This window comes from Artemia franciscana, chromosome 3, assembly GCF_032884065.1.
Source record: "Artemia franciscana chromosome 3, ASM3288406v1, whole genome shotgun sequence".
Taxonomy (NCBI): domain Eukaryota; kingdom Metazoa; phylum Arthropoda; class Branchiopoda; order Anostraca; family Artemiidae; genus Artemia; species Artemia franciscana.
The window spans coordinates 36,303,770-36,324,584 of record NC_088865.1 but is presented as its reverse complement, the minus strand read 5'-3'; the positions used below and the strand labels follow the sequence as shown (position 1 = coordinate 36,324,584).

The 20,815-nt window shown below is 34.8% G+C and overlaps 1 protein-coding gene across 1 annotated transcript in view; it reads left to right on the top strand.

Annotated features, from left to right (window-relative positions):
* Positions 1 to 9,068: 9,068 nt before the first annotated feature.
* The window catches only part of LOC136025233 (hsp70-binding protein 1-like), a gene marked incomplete in the record, with an annotated part of 19,112 nt that continues 7,365 nt past the window's right edge, over positions 9,069 to 20,815 (top strand). The window contains 2 exon segments of the mRNA XM_065701070.1: positions 9,069 to 9,255; positions 19,649 to 19,959. Of these exon segments, the coding sequence (XP_065557142.1) occupies positions 19,662 to 19,959 (298 nt within the window).

Genomic DNA, 20,815 nt, shown 5'->3' with positions numbered 1-20,815 from the left:
AATCTTCAGGGTGACCTATATTTGTGACAATTCATTAAATGGTTGTAAAGGGGTTACTTTTGTTTATTCATTTGTCTTCTTTGTTTTCTAACAATTTTTTAATCTTTAAATTGATATCCATTTCTTACAAATTTTTATTGATACCAGAGGCTCATTTGCAAGTTTTCACCTACTTTGTAATCCCTGGTCTCACAATTACATTTAAATTTACTGAAGCTAGGAAACATAGAGCTACTATCTATTTAAAGAAAATCAATGGATATAAGTAGGTTTTATTGTATTTAAGCCCTAGGGCCATGGCAATTAAAGACAAATTAAAGAAGATTAAATTTAAAATACTGGACATTAAATAAGCATGATAGTCACAAAGAAAAACAAATAACAAAATTATACTTCTGTGTTCAGTTGCCAACCTGAGCAACAGTCATAAATTTTTTAAATCTTGCAGAACATTCACCCCAATTACATTCACAAGCTATCTCTCATGACCCACACTCTTGTCCATACATCACATTTCAGGGAAATAGAAGGACCATCATGCTGGTATTCTTCATTTTTACTTATATTTAGTGGGTTTGAAAGAAAGTTTCTATGGCTAAGTCAGTAGGCCAGTAAAGGACCTGGTGGTCCTTTAGCCAGGTAGTGCAATAGGAAGCTAGGGACCAGTTAGCCTATGCTCTTGCATGCCCTTCCTTCTTACTGTCCCTAGATTTCCATCTGTACTCATTTAAAGTTAGGCCAATTCTAGCTGAGGTTAGTCGTATCACCAACCCCTATCCAAAACAAAATAAACTGACAATTCCAGGAATTAAACCTGTACCCCTTGGACAAAGCATTCCAGTCCAGAGTGCCTACCACTTAGCAAGGAAAACAAATTTGACCAGAGAATAATAATTATTTTTAAAAAAGTAGAATATTGAAAAAAAACTTGCTATAGTTGTCCCACTACTATCCTGTAAATGCTATAGGCCCATTTTATTTAGACAAATCAATTTAAGACAGGTATCAACAAAACTCCATCAGGGATTGTATATGCTTAAGATACAATCAAGCTATTTGAATGCTTAGTTATGTGATATTCTAGTCTTCAAATAATAAAAAAAGAGAAAAAGTATATGATCTATTTATTTTTCACCAGCTCATTTGAGCAAAATCATTTGTGACAGCCAAATGCCCATGGTTGGCTTAGAACCTCTCTAAATGCTATGAAACAGAAGGAATAAAAAAAATTATACTAATCAGCATTAAACTGTCCCTTAAATTTAAACAACTGCATTTAATTCGAAAATGACGCTACTGCTAGTCAGCTTACTGTGCCGTTCCCACTGGCTCTACCGCAGTTAGAAATGGGCAGTTACCGCGCAGTTACTGCAGTTACTGAAAAACCGTCAGCTGGAACACACCCTTGATCTTTTACCACTCTTGAGAATTCTTCTTCTTCTTATTCAGCAGACGGGCTTTTCAGTTGATACTATTTAGCCCTTTTCCTTTTGGCTCACTCTGTGAGATCGACAGAGCTATGGAGCTGGTTTGTCTTGTATGATTTGTATCTGCTCAGATTTCTTGAAGTATATCTTTTGATACCAGCAGTTGAATTATAAGAGAGTATATATTGATCTCTGTGCTCTGCGGGAGAGTATGGTCAGCAAGACTCTTGGCTGTTAGTGGAATTTTGTGGTGTTTGAAGCATTCTACCATTTTACGTCGCAGGGTATACTGTGCAGACGTCAGCATATTACATTCAAATAGGCAGTGATCTATTGTTTCATTCTTAAGATTACATGACCTGCAAAGGGAGGACGAGGGAACTTCGCCACTTGAATTAGGAATCTGATATGAAAATGCCTGAAAATTTAGCCCATTTGAACCTGACCGAATCCTATGATAAATCTTGGAAAGGTGCTTACTTGGGAAAGGTGATGGGGTAGGATTCTTATTAATTATCAGTACCTCTGTAAATCTCCAGCGGTAAATATCTCTAATGGGGATTGGTCTCCCACTTGGCTGGTCAATATTTAAAGCATTTTTGGCTATTTCATCTGCCTTATGGTTACCTATTATACCTGAGTGGCTTGGAATATACTGTATATGAGTTAAAATACCTTTTGAAGCAAAAATATCAATAATCCTAAGACAAAGAAATGTGTCAATATCCATCTTATTTTGAGAAGCTGACGAAAGAAGCTCTAGGCTTGACAAAGAATCAGAATATATTATAGTATTTTTAATATTAACTTTCATATATTCATTAACCATGAGGAAATCTAGTGCCATGATTATGGCATTTAGCTCGGCAGACATTACAGATGAATTATCTTGTAATCTCTCTCCTAAAGCGATATTATGGGTTGGGAAGAAAGCTCCGCTTGCCACTTTCTCATTCATTTTGGACCCATCTACAAAAATTTGGAAATAGTTTTTATAAGCAACATTATTTAGTTCGGCAAATTTTTCTGAATAAAAGAAATGGGGGTAAGTTCTTTGGTCCACTTTGAGAAGTCAGTCTTTATTATGGGGGTTGACCAACTCCAAGGGGAGGTTTGGGGGAATGTGGGTGCAATAGATTTTACTGGCACTGGGAACTTCTTCTGGATATTTGCATATTCATTTGCAACGCCTCTAAACATAGATGGATTTCTTAACCAGTTATGCAGGGTATGAGAATCATTGGCTTCAATTTTTGTAAGGTACTTAATTAGGTAATTAATTTGATTGTCCTCTGGGATAAGTATTCCATTTAATGTTAGCCTAGCATCATAATGATTTCGCTTATGGTGGAATTGGATAATTTTTGACTTTGTGGGTGCAGTAGGTAAAATGGACTTTTGGGAGAACTTTTCAAATTGGAAAAGTGCATTTTGCAACTTTGAATGCGTAATCTCGAAGGTATTGCCAGTTGCCCATAATACCAGATCGTCAGCGTACTGTAGATTGGTATGTGGGAGGTTCATGTCCCACAGAAAAAGTGAAAATAGGAGGCAGCTCAGGACTGCACCCTGTGGAAGGCCTTTGGTTATTGAAGTTTTGGGTGAAGAGGCTGAACCTACACAAACAATGAAACTTCGGTTTTCTATAAAGGATTTTATGAAGGATACAAGTTTGGGGGGTAGTCCAAGGTTTGTAAGTTTAACTAATAGAATCTGGTGGTCAACATTATCATAAGCTCCTTCAAAATCTAGGAATGCAGCAGTTAAGGCATTATTTTTTGATAGGGATTCATTTATTGCATTTGTTAACACTATGAAAGCATCTGTTGATGAGTGGTGTTTCCTGAAGCCAGTTTGAGTATGAGGTATCAGATTATTCTTCTCAACAAACCAGAGCAGCCGATGGTAAATCATTTTCTCCATTAATTTTCCCAGCACTGGGGTAATCATTATGGGTCTATATGACTGAGGGTCATGTTTAGGTTTGTTTTTCTTTAAAATTGGTATGAGAGATGAACATTTCCAGATATTAGGGAATGTGGAGGTAGCCCATACATGGTTATAGCAATTTAGGAGCTCCTGTTTGTACAAAGGGGAAAGATTCTTTATCCATATAGGGTGTATATTATCATAGCTACTTGTAGCATTGGCCTTGATATGCTGAATTGCATTATTCAATTCATGTATTGAGAAGGGATGGTTTATATATTCTGAACCTGGTCAGGGCTGGTAAATAGGATTTGTCATGATTTGTGTGGTGATATTTTGATTTTTTGATGTTAGCTTTTTTGAGAAAAGGGAGGCAAATAATTTTGTCTTATCGGTGTCGTTATCATAGTGGGAATTCTCATGTATTAGTTCATACATAAGAGGGTTGGAGGATGTTTTTTTCCCACAGATTTTGCTTATAAGTCTATGTATTCTTGGCTCAGATGTTTCTCTGGAAAGATTATTTGCAAAATTATTCCAAAAATTATATTTGGCATTAGTTATTGTTCTCTTGAGGTTAGCCTCTGCTTGTAATTTACTTAAATATGTGTCAGGGGATGGTTTTCTTAGGTATGCTCTCCTAGTTGCATTTTTTATTCTCCACATAATTTGGCAATCTTTTGTCCACCATGCTTTAGGGGTGTGTTTAGGGATGGTCTTCCTAGGTGAAGTTCTGGGGATAGCTTGATTAGCTGCATTTGTTAATATTGATGTCATAGCTTCAGCACACGTGTCAGCAGTTACAACTGAGGTATGAGATTTCTGGGTTAAACTTAGGACTTCTTCATTAAGCTTATTTCTAAACATGGTCCAATTTGCTTTGGTGTTGACATATTTAGGGATATGTGGGAGAATGTTGGCTGGTTCATTTAAAGAGGATACTATTGCAAAATGGTCAGTGCATAGATTTTCAATTTTCTTAATATAAATTTTATTTAGTATATTTATTGAAACAATTTGTAGGTCAATAGTTGAAAATTTACCACTTTTGGGGTTAAAATATGTATTTAGATTAGGAGGGGTAGCAATTGCTAAATCGGCATTATTTGAAATCAATCTTTCAATGAGCTTACCAGCTTTATTTGCTGGCTTATCCCCCCACAGAAGACTGTGGGCATTAAAATCCCCGCAGATGATTATGTTTTTTAGCATATTAGAATTAGTAATATAAGTGAAAAAATCCATGGCATCTGTAGTCTGGCCATTGGGGTTATAAAGACTTAATATGTATATTTTTGTATTATTTATCCAAACATTGATGCCAATAACATCAACATCATTTGAAAAATCTGGGAAATTAATACCGCAAAATTTAATATTATTATTTAAAATTATAGCTACGCCACCTCCTTTTCTCTGAGAAGACCTATCCTTTCTCAGGATAGTATATCCTGGAAACTTTGTTTGTTGGTTATTAGTCAAATGGGTTTCTTGAAGGCAAGCAATATCAATGGGATTTTTATTCATAAAAGATAAAAGTTCATTTAACTTATTTTCTGAAAGTGATCTTACATTCCACTGAAGTATTGAAATATGCTGCTTTGTTGTTTTAATTTTCATTTTGCTGTGTATCAATCTTTAGCTTTGCTAGGAGCAGAGCAAGATCTTTTTTTGCTTGGATATGCATGTGATTGGGTAGGTACAACTTTGCCAATTCGCTTATTATTTTTGCTTTTTGTGGTTGTTTTAGGTTCATTGACTGTACTGCATTAGAATTTAGTATAAATAGGCACATGTTAGGTGTTAATTCATTTGGATATTCATCTGGCTTTTTGTTGATAATTTGATTAATACCCGTTAATACTTCTGATTCATTTCTACTCGGGAGAGGTGGCCATTCTGATATTCTATCATTACTTGTAGAGGCTGGAAGGTTTGTCCAGGGTGAACCTCTCTTATAGGAATGTGAGCTTGGTTGCTTTGAGGAAGGAGTCTTATTGGGGGTGCTTGATGCTTTTGGTAGAATGGTTGGTCTGTGGGTGAGAGGGTTGGGTGGTTTCATAAAGTTTTTGGTCAGGTGTGATTGAGCTGCATTTGCTTCCATTGCTGCAAAAGGGTAAGGTATGTTTTTTTCTGTTGTTATTTGGAGTGTTAGTGCTCGTTTTTTATATACAGGGCATAAAGTTTTATTAGTAGAATCGTGGGGACCATTGCAGTTGATACATTTTGGCTGATTGTTTTTACAATTTATCATTCCAGTGGGGTGGGAGTTTTTACAAGAATTGCATTCATGTAATGTTTCACTGCATGTGTTTTTTGTGTGTCCTAGTCTTAGACATTTTTGGCATTGGATAGGTTTTGGCTTGTAGGGCTTGTGGGGTTTCCTTTGTCCAAATAGGAATATCTGATCCAGGTTATTATTTTCTTCTCTTAGTGTGAATAAGAAAGACTTGCTTAACTTTTGGCCATTGGCATCTGGTTTACCCAATTGGGTTACATCAGCTACTGGGATTGGGTTACCAGTTCTGTCAGAGAGTCCTTCTTTTAGATCCTGAATAGGAATTTCTGGAGGGATGTTATACACTACTATTTTGGTTGGGTTTTGGTTTGGGGACCAGAGAACAGATTTTATTGGTATGTTAAGAAGAGATTTTGAATTCTGTAATATGTCTGCTGATTTAGAATCTTGAAGGGCTATTAGCAGAGATCCATCACGGTTAATGTTTAATGAAAACATTGATTTTAACATTTTAAAGATTGCAACCCTCAAAAAAGCTATCTTTTTTATCTCAAAGGGGGTATCTGGAGTGATTTTTAAGTAAATTCCAAGGTTTTGTGAGGGGAATGTTGGATTATGGGAAGGGGTATTATTTTTGATTGGTGAAATCTTTTTCCTTTTTTTTGAGTTTCTTGATAGGACCTCTTGAAATTCATTTTCAGTCTCATCCTGTATTGTGACATACGCCCCGACTTCCACCATTGTATTATTCAATGACCCCTCATGTGAGCTTTGAGAAAGTTGACTTGACCAGCCAAGGGGTTGAATGTTTTCAGTGGTACTTGGGGTAGGGTCAGGGGGGATTTTTTTAGGTGGTGTTCTATGCATTGCCTATTGGAATAAGCTTTAATACAATCAAAAAGAAGAAGGGAAAAATTGATAATATAAAACCAGACTGTCTGCCACTCTTTCAAAGGGAGGACTTCACCATCCACAAAAAAACACTATAGTGTTGTCTAGAAGATGATTTGGTATAAGATTGGTTCAACTGACTGCTGATAAATCTGGGTAAATATCACAAGAACTTTTATTATAAATTTCTTTAAGCGTTGCTGTTGCTGTGTGCTCTGAAAGGAACTACCAAATGCTGACAAATTCTGAAATTGAACTTCGTTTTCTTCTTTCGACTGATCAAATTAAAATTACATTATTGACAAACAGTTTTCTTCCACCATCCATTTTAGCTAAAACATATGCCCGTTTGAATAAGAAAGCTACCATTACAACTACTACTAGTACTTCTCCTATTCCTTCCTATTCAACTACTACTAGTGCTACTCTTTCTGCTTCTAATACAACTACCACTAGTACTGGCCCTTCTACAACTATTATTATTTATTTATTTATTTATTTATTAATACCAAATACGGTAAGCTTTCATGCTTGTCGCAATAAACATTATAAATAGAAGTTATGACAATACTGACAACATAATACACACATACAAATCAATGAAAATAACGACTACAACAAACACTGACAAATAATACTATAAATTATTAAAAAATGATTTACTTTGAAAATTTGTACATACAGGCTGTCAAAGGGGCAATTCGCCAATATCTTAACAAGGGCTTAGAGTATTATATTGAAACATCCAAAGCAATATGAGAGGGATGTTCAGCTGACATATAGGCAATATCTAAAAACCACTTCTGCTAGTAGCCCTACTGCTACAGCTGTTACTACTACTGCCAATACTAATACTAGTATTACTGCTACTACTAATACTCCTACAACTACTAATATGACTAGGCCAAGGGTATGAAGGTAAAAATTTTAGGAAATATTGAGGAGGAAGTTAAACCAAATCACAAAAATACTGAGTATATTCAGTTTTTCAAGAGTTTATATCAATTACTTCTTAAGAACAGCTTGGAGTAAGAAGCTGAAACTTACAGAACTTGTTACCTTAAATTACCTTAAATCGCAGCTTGGAGGGATACAAGGATTATAATTTTTGTGGGGATATTGAACTAACCAAAAGGAAATATTTGTGGGCTAATACTACCACCGCTATTACTACTGCTACTGCTACTGCTACTTTTACTACTGCTACTGCTACTACTACCACTGCTAAAATTAAAGCTGAGGATATTAAGATGAAAATTTTAGGGAAAGTGAATGTTGACTCAATGGGCATTGCTAGATGTTTTGGGATTGAGTGGATGTTGTTTTCAGTAAAAATTAAATTACGTTACGATCTATAAAAGCCATGGGGACATCATCTCTTCTCATTTAAGTTTCTGCTCGTTTCGATTTTGACTCCATTACTTATCTTAATTTCTATTCATTTTGGGTCTGATTGTTTCATTTATGATGAATTATGGTTGGTTTACGCATGAAAAATTATTTAAATTTATTTCAAGCATTTATTTCAAACATAGTTCTTATTTCCAATAGTTATGTTCCTGGGACTACTTTCCTTGGAATCGCGTATTAAAAGGACATGAGCCTAATGTAGTTTGTCAAATATTGGTGGAATAATTCTGACTAACCTATTTAGTTCCACGGTTACTTGCAATTTATTCTTCTACAAAACTTTTAATTCAGAGTTAAGGAAGCAATTTTCAATGGCTTAGTAGAACCGTTGTGACACATAAACTTGTAAAAAAATCTTTGGTTCCCATTGGTGCGATTTTTTTTTACACAGAATAGCTCTCGAACAGCAGGTCTGCAGGTGTCAGATATCACAAAAATTTTCACACAGAAATGGCTCGCTGCAGCCACTGAACCGCAAAAAAAATATCTTGAGATATATGAAAAGAAAGGCACAAAGAAAAGAAAAGGAGTAGGCTAAACCAATTTCTATAGGTCACAAAATATTTAAAGGGTAAACCTGTAAAGGGCTAAATGTTGTTTATACTTATTTATACTGTTTATACATTAACAAGAATGGAAAACTTCGGATTAAGATGATTAGTTTCTTAGTTACTTACAATTTTCGGTTCTACAAAGTTTTCAATTCAGAATAAGGAATGCAATTTTCAATGGCTCAGTTGAAAAATTTTAACGCAGCCATTGAACCGTTGTGACGCATAAGCTTGCAGCAAGATATGGAAAAATTCATCAGTGGGAACCTGATGATTTTTCAGAGGGAATTTCACAGATTAGATAAAAGCCGCTGTTTTTACCTGAAACTGTATTAGTAGGAACCACGGGTAAAATAAAATACTGATTATTGACTTCGCTGGCAAGCCTATTCAATACCATTTAAATATTCGTTACCTTGTTTGACAGATTCAGAAAGGCACCACTGAATGAGGACCTAAGTGACATCTGCAGTCAAGAAAGGTCCGAAATCTGCTGCTGCTGCAGAATCAGATAGGTAGTTTAAGTTGGCCTATTGCAATTTAGATGTGTTTTCCGCATTTATAGCTTCATATTGTCTTAGATTTTGAGCAAATAATTAGTTGTAAATAACTTGACCAAATCAGATATTTGTCTAGGCCTGCTGTAAATTAAGTTCGACCTGTTCCTGAATAGCCTATGCCAACGCTAATAGGCCATGGGCTAGCTATCAGTTTTGACTCCAAATCAGTATAATTAGTCTCCATTTCCAGTAAAAGGACTATTTTAGAATAAGGATCTCCAAGGTTCAATAATTGACATAGGGACAGGGTAAACAAACTACTTGATTCTTTTTTGATAGCCTACTTAATCTCTTTCCATATAACCAGGTTATTAAATCACTTGCAAAGGCAACCCCCTACCTTTCCCAAAGGCTCCATATATATCCTTGATTATTTTTCTATTACATTTATCTAGTCATGTATTGTAGCTTCTATATTAAACAGGTTGGCATTAGCTTATGATTAGGGCTATTGAGAATAAAACATAGGCCTATTAAATAAACAATTCTTACTTCATACTATGCAGAAACCAAGAAAAGCAATTACAGATTCTGTAAAGCTAACAAAAGTACAAGATAGGCTACAAGAGAATATCAAACTAAGGTGAACTCATATAATTTAAGCATCAACAGAAACAAATCAGTTTTTAGAATAAATCTATGTTTTTAGTCCTATGAGTTACCCTTATGTAGCACTTAATGTACTAAATAGCCTAGTAGCCTTATGGTAGGCTACCAAACAACTTTTTTTTTAGTTCTTACTATCATTTCCAATTGATTTTGGAAAACCAGTGCCAAACCAACCTCCCCCCCACAAGATTGTGACAAACTTACATCCCCTGAAGAGTGTGTGTGCTTCCCTCTTTCAGCAATATTAGAAAAAAGTCTTGAAAGGTCAAGTTTAACCAAAATCAAGTTTACAACTCAATATGAGAGCAACAGACTCTCATCTTTTTCTTTAGTTGCTCAGAGACATTTGTCATCTTTTGTAATTTTGCTCATTTCATAGATACTAAATAATAATTCTTCCTTCCTGCTTATCAAGCACAGACCCACAAATACTAAACTAACATATTCCTTCACTCTTTTGTAATGTTGCTTTGTCTTGTAACCACAAATTTCACTGTATAACATTTTTGTTTACAATTCAATTTGATTTTTGCTGTTTTTTCTTCTGTTCCTGTTCCTTTTCCTTTAGCTAATCAGAGCAGTCTGTCATATTGTGTAATTTTAAATGTACTATAGACATTAAAAACAATATGACCAGTGCTGGGGGGAGGGAATGATGTAATTATGCTCTTTAAATTTATGTAATATATCATCATGCAGATGTTTTTTTTCAAAAATTAAGGCTATAAACTAATTTTTTTCAAAATCTTGACAATCTTGACCTATAGTCCTCAGTTTTATAGACTAAGAGCAAGTATTTGATTCAGCTGATTGAAGTGCTTTAGCAAAGGTTTTATTCTTGTATAGTATACCAGACAAATACATTAAAGTGATTAGTGGAATAGACAAGAATAACACTGCTGCAGTTAAGGTAGGAAATGAGGTTAATAGCTAGTTTTGTATTAAATCAGGAGGTAAGCAAGGTTGTGTTCTATCCCCACTTATTTGAATTATTTTAATCAATTTTGTCTTAAGGAACACAGGAAAGGCAATGAGAGAAGAGGGAATCAAATGGGAAAGTAAATTTCGCCTTAATTTTAATTATGCTATTAATTTAAGTATCCTAGATAAAAGTCTGAGCAAAAGGAATGAAATTTTAAAGGTTTTAATATTGGAAGCTACAGCAATGACAGTGGTCAAATATAGTTCTGAAGCATGGGCACTCCAAAATGCAGGAAAATTTGCTAGATGTTTTCCAGAGACATTGCCTACAGGTTGTTTTGGGCCTGTCTGACTGACCATATTTCAAAAAACAGGCTGTATAAAAAGTGTGGTTCAGTCCCACTCTCTAGAGGTGTAAGGAGAGAAAGGTTGAAATGACCAGGGCATGTTGTGTAGATGAAGGATGACAGATTGCTAAAGATTGTTCTTTTTTGGCTGTCCATCTTGGGCTAAATGGAAAGCAGATTGTCCTCAGTTGGCATGGTAGGAAGTTGTAAGGAAAGATTCAAGAGAAATAGGAATTTCTTAGGATGGTTCTACAAGGGAGACTTTGAATAGATTACAATGGACAAGAAGCATATGTAGCTGTGTTAGCCTTGGGTGGTTTGGTGCTGTGGTCAGTTGTTATTAGTAGTAGTATATACATAATTAATATTGCTAAATCAAAGGTCCAGATAGTACTTGCTATCCTGTCCTCACCCAAGAATGATATGGAGTAACTGAATGAGCAACCAAGAAACAGATAGGGCAAGCTCAAATGGTTATCAATAAACCAGACAGCAACATTCAAAGATACTACCTTAAAAAATTAAAAGTCCTAGAGATTTTGAGTCTATATTATTGGTCATGAGTATTGAAGTGTAAAACTTCACAATGAATCTCTTTCTGGGGTTAATTGAGTTTAGCCAACTATTTTTGTTTACTAGAATGTAGTCTCTTTTTTGCAGTAATTTTTGCTGAATAGTTTCATAATTTGCTTGAATTGCCTCACTACAATAAAATTGATCTTCTTTAAAAAGTATGTTTTGCTTTAATAGAGTGAATTAAATTGCTTTTTGGGAGCAATCCTGTTTTGAGTGTGAGTGCAATCCCTTCATACTTTGTACTGTTGTTAAAATTGGCTTGATACTAACATTGGCAAATGAGAGAACAACTTTATTGGACCCAGTAAATGAGACTCAGACAAATGATAGTGTGTCCTTGGCAGGAGTTGCAAAGGAAGCTTTGACTATAGATTTGTATTTATTAATATTAATTTTTTGGATATTTCTTAAATATAAATTAGGGTTTTTTTTGGTACATCTCTTTTATTTTTTCATTTTTCCCCTGTTTCTTCCTGGCCATGAGCCTTACAGGGGAGTCTATTTTAAAGTATGTCTAATGTAAAGTTCTGGTGTGTATTAAATAAAAAAAAACAAGTTTTTTTTTAAATGAAAGTAAGTAGCGACATTAAAACTTAAAACGAACAGAAATTACTTCGTATATGAAAGGGGCTGCTTCCTCATCAACGCCCCGCTCTTTACACCAAAGTTTATACTGTTTTAAAAAGAAGAGTTGAGAGAAAGAGTCAAACTTTAGCATAAAGAGCGGGGCGTTGAGAAGGAAAAGCCCCTTTCATGTACAGAGTAATTTCTGTTCGTTTTAAGTTTTAATGTTGCTACTTACTTTCTGTTTTTTTATTTAATTTCTGAACGTTTTTGAATCAACACATGTTTTGATTTTAGCTCTCTGCAGAGGAATAATTAAAACGAAATTTATATATTTATTTTTTTTGGCTAAATGGCTTTCTCATAATTTTGATCCAATGATTTTGAGGAAAAAAGAGCAGGGGAGGAAGCCTAGTTGCCCTCTGATTTTCGGTTAATTAAAAAGGCAACTAGAACTTTTAATTTTTTACAAATCTTTTTATAAGTAAAAGATATACATAACTTATAAATTAGCTTACATAAAGAACTTTTGTATTATCATGTTTTTATTACATATATGAGGGGGTTCGCCCCCTCATCAGTACCTCGGTCTTTACACTAAAGCTTAAATTTTGTCCCAATTCAGTAAGAATGACCCCTGAATCACAAAAGCTGCAGAATAAGTAGTTGAAATTATAAGTAGTTGAAATATAAAATAAGTAGTTGAAGTAGCTGAAAAAAAAAGTTTTCATATTTATTTTTTATTGTTTTTTTTAAGTAATGCTAGTAAATACTGCGCTCCCTTCATGGAAATTTTCTTCCCCCGTGATAAATTCCTCAATGGAAAGTTCCCCCTCTTCTCAACCCCTGCCTCCAACCAAAAAATCCTCCTGAAAACGCCTGTACACTTCCCAATAACCATTGCTGTATGTAAGCACTGGTCAAAGTTTTGAACTTGTAACCCTCCCATGGGGACTGTGGGGGAGTAAGTCGTCCCCAAAGACATAGTTATAAGGTTTTTCGACTACGCTGAATAAAATGGCTATCTCAGAATTTTGATCCGTTGACTTTGGGAAAATGATTAGTGTGGGAGGGGGCCTAGGTGCCCTCCAATTTTTTTGGTCACTTAAAAAGGGAACTAGAACTTTTCGTTTCCGTTAGAATGAGCCCTCTCGCAACATTATAGGACAACTGGGTCGATATGATCACCCCTGGGAAAAAAAAACAAACAAACAAATAAACACACATCCATGATCTGCCTTCTGGCAAAAAATATAAAATTCCGTATTTTTGTAGATATGAGCTTGAAGCTTTTACAGTAGGGTTCTCTGATACGCTGAATCTGATGGTGTGATTTTCGTTAAGTTTCTATGACTTTTAGGGGGTGTTTCCCCCTATTTTCTAAAATAACGCAAATTTTCTCAGGCTCGTAACTTTTGATGGGTAAGACTAAACTTGATGATGAGCATCAGCAAAATTTTCTGTGGGCATATTTTTTTCCCTGCTCTAGACTAGTTACTATACAAGTCTAGTAATATAAAATGAAAAAGTTGCCTAGTTTACTAAAAGTGTTAAGGAATTCTTAGGCTATTAAATTTTTTTTTTAAGAATACCCAATATTTCCAAGTTTGACAAGCATGGCTTATACAAGTGTAAATTTCTTTGTCTATGGCTCCAGTACTCTCTGTTCTGCCTCCCAGATTTGTTAAAACTGGAGAGTATTCTCAACATTCTCACTGCTGCACTCCAGTCAAGGGGTGATTCTGAAGTACCTTGACTGACTGTTGCTCACCTATATGCTTCTCATTACATCTATGGTTGCATTGGTTATTTAGAAATATCCTTGTCTATGAAGATTTTTCAGTCTATAGCCTGCTTGAAGTTTATGATTATCAAACACTTCTGTCTCTTTTTATTTGCCTCTCTTAGCATAATTTGGGAGATGAAAGTTAGATCTGCATAGGATTGGCTTGGATCACAGCCATGTTATTCCACAATAAATTATTCTGCAGTAATGCAACACTTTGTTAAAACAGTTTCACTGGGGTGGAACAACCTCAAAGGCCCATATATTGCTAAACATTAGAATCCATGTTTGCAAACCAGCTTTAAGGGAAACTTTCACACTTCAGCCAACATTCTGTTATTTGCTTATTATTTTCCTTCTTTTTTTGTTCTTCATTGCATAGGCTATCTCATATTCTTTAGGGGGAATAGCATGGGTGCCAATAGCAAGTAAAGGAGTGCCTGCTTTAATTGGAATGTTTATTGGTTTTTGGGGGGAGGAGGGGGTGCATGGCTGTAGGATCGTACGCTTGTTTTTTTTGTAATAGTTGCACTTAATTATTTCATACAGCAAGATGACTACTCTCTCTTTCTCCCACCAGCACTACCCTATCCCTAGTGTCATATTCCTGCACAGTTGCCATATTGGCTTATTTCCTGCCAAATTGTTGTATTTTGATGGTGACTGGCGGAAGTTTTAGAATCATCCCGTCAGGTATAAATTCTGTATTATCCTGACCAGGCATAAATATGGCAATATTTTAATTGAACTGGTGTATTTTTGGCATGAAATACTTTATCTAAAACAAACTATTTTCCTCATTTGAATCCATTTACTCTTTGTCATGAAACAGAGCTGTAATAATTTTAATATCCAAAAATATCAGCATATTTCTTTTCTTTCATAATAATTGTATTACTATATATTTTAAAAACCAGACAAAGGAATTTAACATTTATTAATATCATTTTCCCCTTGTAAGACTATAAGAAAATCATTTCTTGATTTTGACAATTAAGTATTCCTACCCTGTTTCTCTCCAAATGGCACTTACCTTTGATGATCTTAGAAATTCTTCATGGTATTAAAGAGAAACTTTCAAAATTGATCTGTAGTTCAAATGGAGCAGAAGGAAAGAGTTTTGAGCCTAATGCCTTTTCTAAATTCTGATTTTTACAGTTTTATAGACTTTTAATTTGTGGTTCTTAAATGGGAAAAAATTTCTGGTGGGGCTGTGGCTTAAAGTTTTACTGAAATCATTGGGACTATTGTATCAAAAAATATAGCTAGCTAAAGGAAAAGTGTCTGAAATACAGAATCAGCTAATACCTTCATTAATTTTCAGTGGGATTTAGGAGAATGGGCTAGAGGCCATATAGGCCTAGGCTATATAGCCATCTGTTACAAAAAGAAATAGGCACAAAAAAGTAATGGCTTAATAAAAAAAATCACTAAATTTTCATATATAGCCATGCTGCAAGTAGTGGTATCATGGGTGGGGAAAGTTTGAAAATAACTTATATATTGTTAATCAAGCTAACACAACTTGGAAATTGTGTAAAACATATTTGGGAATATTGAATGGGGAAAAAGAATGTATATTTCTTTTTTTTTCTGGTTTTATTCCTATGATTCTACATAGGCCACCCTATTATGTTTTTGTATAAAATAGAGGTAAGTATTGATACATTTTTTTTGTGTGTATGTTGTGACCATTATGTTCTTTTATTTGTGCCTGTGGTTGGTATTGCCAAATTTGGTAATTTTATGGAAGACTTCTCGTCCTAACTGAACACACACAAAAAACTTACTTCATAGAAAGCTTCTAATTGTTGGGAGCTCAGAGTCACATCCAGTATAACCCTCCCCCTAGTTCTGAGATATATTGCTAGACTAGGCCTTATTTGTCTTCAGGTGGGTGCTGTTTGGTATCGTGAACCAGCTTTTGACTAGGAGTAAATAACTCTAAATTTAAACAAAAGGTTGCTTGAGTGGTTGTCCACTTAATGAAGCCTAGTCTTCGTCCTTGGAGCGCCATATGTGCTTCAAAGTTGTGCCAGGCCTTACGTTGTTTTTCTGTGCATGGCATAAAGGTTCAGGGTATGGTTTCTTAAGAAGCAGACAAGAATCAAAAGCCGAAAAAAAATGAAAATTAGCCTAAAATTAATCCAACTATACCTAGCGGGCCTGTCAAAGGTTCTGGCGTATTTTTGGCGTGTTTTTCAAGGAGTCTTGCGTATTTTTTAAACCCTCTGGCAACACTGCTTTCCTGTCTCTGTCCATCAAAGCAAAGCCATCATAATTTTGTTGGTGTTTCACCGTTCAGTTCAGTTTGTTAGTTTGTGTTTGTTTATTAGTTTAAATCGTTTGTACAAATTGCTAGTTCATATTCTTCAAAGACAGTTGTTGACTCGTTTCCCATGGCTAATATATACTCAAAGTGATGGTGCTTTTTGTAAATATTGTGTTTTATTCTCTAAAAAATGTGTAGACAAAAGATATAATCAAACATTAAAATCCCCTGTGAAAGAGCCATTCACAAAATGGAAGGGCGCTCTGGAACTGTTTAAAAACCACAAGTCACATACCTCCACAAAGGTTTCACGCTGATTGGTAACAAGTTTTTGAAAACAAAATGGGACTTAAACACTGATGTAAGGATTATTATGAATTTACGTAGAAAGAAACAAATGGAAGATAACAGAAAAAAATTTCGTCAATGGTAGACACAATAAAACTCTGTGGCCAGCAAAAGTTAGCATTGAGATGCACGAATGACTGTGGACCAATATCATTAAATGATGAAGAGCCTTCTTTAAATGATGATGATTTTCGTGCGCTTTTAAGAATGCGATTCAATTGTAGAGATCGTAGGAAGCTACTCAAATGCTAATTTGAATGCATTGTACATGACCCCTAAAGTTCAAAATGAGTTGATCAATATTTTCGGAGAATTAATTTAGAATGAAATTGGGGCAACTGTTAATAGCTATGGCATTTTCAGTTTTTGTGGACAAAATTGCAAATATCACTAGTCACGGGCAAGTCTCAATTTGTGTAATATACACTTAATCAGAAAGACCTAATTTTTTCTGTTTGCAAGGAAGATTTTGTATGTTTTGTTAAGGCTGACGACACGAAGGGGGAGGTGCTGGCAAGCACAATTCTTTCAACTCTATAAGACTTAGGAGTAGAGATGATGAACAGGATAGGTCAAGGGTATGATGGAAGCTCTGCCATGATATGGCAATAATAAGGCAATAGAGAAAAATTCTTTTCCTCAAGCACTATTTGTCTATTGTAGTTCCCATTCTTTGAGTTTGGCATTATGGCACTCCTGCAGTGTCCCATGTGTTAGAAACTGCATTGGAACCATAAAAGCTGTCGCAAAGTTTTTAAAGGATCTTCAAAGAAGACAGCTGTATTGCTATCCTCCATAAAATGGAACTTTCCTAGTTCTAAATGGGCAACTTTAACAGCCATGAGCAAAACCAGATGGGTGGAGAATCACAGCAGTTTGCCAAAGTTTAAAGACATCTTTAAGGCTATTGTTGAAACTCTAGAAAGTCCTATATTGAGACATCTTCTAAAAGATCATCGTTCTTAAAGTCCATGCTTGCTAGTGAATTTGTAGTGTGCCTTTGTTAGTTGGCTAACGTTTCTCAGCTACAGTATCTGTCTGCAAAGTACTTCGGTCCCCTTATTGTGACCTAAAGTCTGCAGCTGACCACATTGAAGATATTTTTGGCCATTTTGAAAATATCCAAAGAAAGATCAATGTCGGGTTGTCCGAGATTTTCAAAACAGCACAAACCTTAATAAGTGATGTTGAAGAAATCCATTTACCAAGACTCACTCCTTGCCAACTCCATAGAAGTAACTACTCAACTAAAGACCCTGAAAGTTATTTTAGAGTTTGGTTGGCCATTCCGATCCTGGGCGATCTTATAGATCAGCTGAAATGCAGATTCAGCGACCACAAAGACCTTCTAGGAACACTTCAGTGCTTTATACCAACCTCAACAACTGAAACAATAGATGTTAAATCGTTGAAACTGTATGAAAATCTGGTTGATCTAGAGCTAGTATCTGGGGAGTACTTGTTGTGGAAATTGGTTTGGGAAAAAATGGAACAGGACAAGCTTTCTTGTGCCATTGAGGCTACTGAAAATATTCGAGCTACTGAAAATATTTGCTTCTTTGAAAGTCGCTACTGCAACTGCTGAGAGGACCTTCTCTACTCTTAGACAATTGAAAATATATCTGAGAAACGCTTGTGGGCAAGACAGACCAAGTAGATTAGCTCTCATGTCTGTTCACAGAAGCCATAAAATCTCAACAGACAAAGTGATTGATGAATTCACTAGAAAAAAGAATATAAGAACGGATTTTGTCATTCAGATTTTGTCCTATTGTTATATCGTTTTCTAAAGATACAGTTACGTGTTGCATTAAACTATTTGAGTCTACTTGTGCTGTTTATTTATTTTCACAGTCAACCAATTTACAAGCGAAAATATTTCTGTATTTGAAATTAAAAGATATAAACTTTCAACTTTTAAATTATTATGCTCAAAGGCTCAGATATGCTTTGTTAATTAAAGAAAATATTCTAATGTCTCCAAAAGCCTTTTAATTTTTAATCATATTTCTCGAGTCAAACCATAGTTTTTGGTCTATAAACTCTTAAAAGTTTAATTTAAAGCTCTAAACGGCCTAAAAATGCATCATTTGACGCTTAACTTTTAAAAAATTTCCTGGGGAGGACCAAACCCACCAGGCCTTACCCCAAAGTCCTTTAACCTCCCTCCCCCTCTGGCCAAAACTTTTCTTGGTTATGGCCTTGATTATATCAATCTTTTACTGGGAAGAAAACAGGGGGGGAGGGTGCAAGGCTTAATTATTACTAAACCCTCAAATTGGTATTCTTCAACTGGTACTTGCTGCAGTAGCTCAATGCGTCCTCTTGTGTCCTATTTTTGGTTATAACTCCCTGTGATTAAAACAGGACTTTTTGAGAGCCAAGACTTTGGCCCACACACTATTTTTGTTGTGAAAATATTTCAATTATTAAAAAATGAAATTCCTACTACTTTTAAGCTATAACACCATCCTCCTTTGCTATGTAATTTGTTTTTAGAAGTTTTGAGGTTTAAAAAACTGAATGCATTATTCATTGCGTGCTTTAGAACTACGTTATCTCCCTTTCTCTATATCTAAAAGTTTTGTGATTATGAATAATTTTCATTTGACAAAGTTATTTATTCTAACTATCAAAGTATCAACACAAACTGAAGAGTTCATATTTCTTCTGTCCAAGTGTGAAACCCGGGTGCTTAAACTTAGTCATTCACTATAATATGTTATTTTTTATGAGGTACAGGGGATATTGTGGTTGAAAAGGTAGCATATTTATATTCTTTAGTATTATGTATATTAACAGTATTTTATTGGCGAAAAAGAAAGGAAACTTCCATGAAGATATTTTTCTAGCTTTAGAAATAAGAATATGAAAAGAACAAATTTGCTGTGCACAAATTTAACAATCAGAATGGGTATTCTCTTGCACTCTTGCGCCCTTGCTTACTTGCTTATATGGCATGGATCATGTTTTTATTTAGACAAGTATCAGAATCAGACCTTTTTGAATATCTTAAGTTCATCCCTTAAGATCTCTATTGACCTGAGACTTGATTTTTTTTGTATGGGTCACTTCATTTTTCTTTTGCTTTACATCTTATCCTTTAATTGAAAGTTCTTAAAATTGGGTTGCAGGTAAAAAGATGATTAGCAGTTTCTCTTTAATTTAGTGGACTTTTTGTTTCGTCATTAACCAACAATTCCTTTGTGTTAATTTAGATCAATCTGGACTATGGATAACCAAGAACGTCCACCATTTCGCGACATGCAAGGTCTTTTGAATTTTGCCCTCCGTGAAACAGCTAGAGAAGATGCAGAAGGTCAAGAGGCATTGCCAATGGATCCTGAAAGACGTATATGGCTGGAGGATGCTCTGAGGAATTTAAGCGTAGATCTTGTACACGAACTAAAAAGATCTTTACAGCTGTTAAATTCAGATAAATGCCTGGACTCAAATGAACTTCCTGGAGAGTATGAAGATGCATTAGACTCTATTACGGATACTGTTGGATCCATTGATTTGGCAAATGGTAAGCGCACATTCTACTCTTTCAAAAACCTATGTACCAATAGCACAACCTTACAAAAGCATCAATGGTAAAATTTTTAACACAAATTTGCTGACCAGGGAAACACATTTCTAACTCGGATTTGAAACAGCAACGGGTCGAATATTTGATTTTTTTTTGCTATTGGGTGACATGACACTTGTGACGATGCGTTTTATTTCTGATGTCAAACTAACATAATGTTTTCACTACAAACGTTTTGTCCTCTAAATCTATTAAATAAAAAAAAAGTATCAGGATTCTTGCATTTGTCAAATGAAGCTCAGGCATCTTTTACGTCAATGAATTGTAATCAAGATACTATTAAGGTAAAAAACTAAATTCGTGTTTTTAAACGTGAAATTAGACCAGCCAATAAACTATCCTTCATCAATTGAATGAATCTGCGCATGTGAATGCTTTGTATGTCTTTTAAAACAATTTCATATTTAACGCTTTGAAAAAAATATAGATAGTTCTTAATGGTTTATAAGTTGTAAATTTTAGAGGGAATTTAAATATTGTCCGTAAGGGTGGGAGAAGATATTTTGTTTTTGCGTGCTTGTTGTGTATGGTGAAATTAGTTTCAGTACTCGAGAATGTGTTTTAAATGCAGAGAATTCAAGTGCCTTCTGGTATTTAGTACTAGGACCGTGATGTAAAAATAAAGTACTCAACACAATAGTGTGAAATTATGAAATTTGGTAAATTTTCTACATTATGTAGAAAATTGAAACTATTGATTCTTTGATAAGTGTGTCGACAAATTTTGTAAGTGCTTTCCTATTTCGAGTTGTATAGCAATAGAAGAAGCAATATCTCTAAAATATCGAAATTT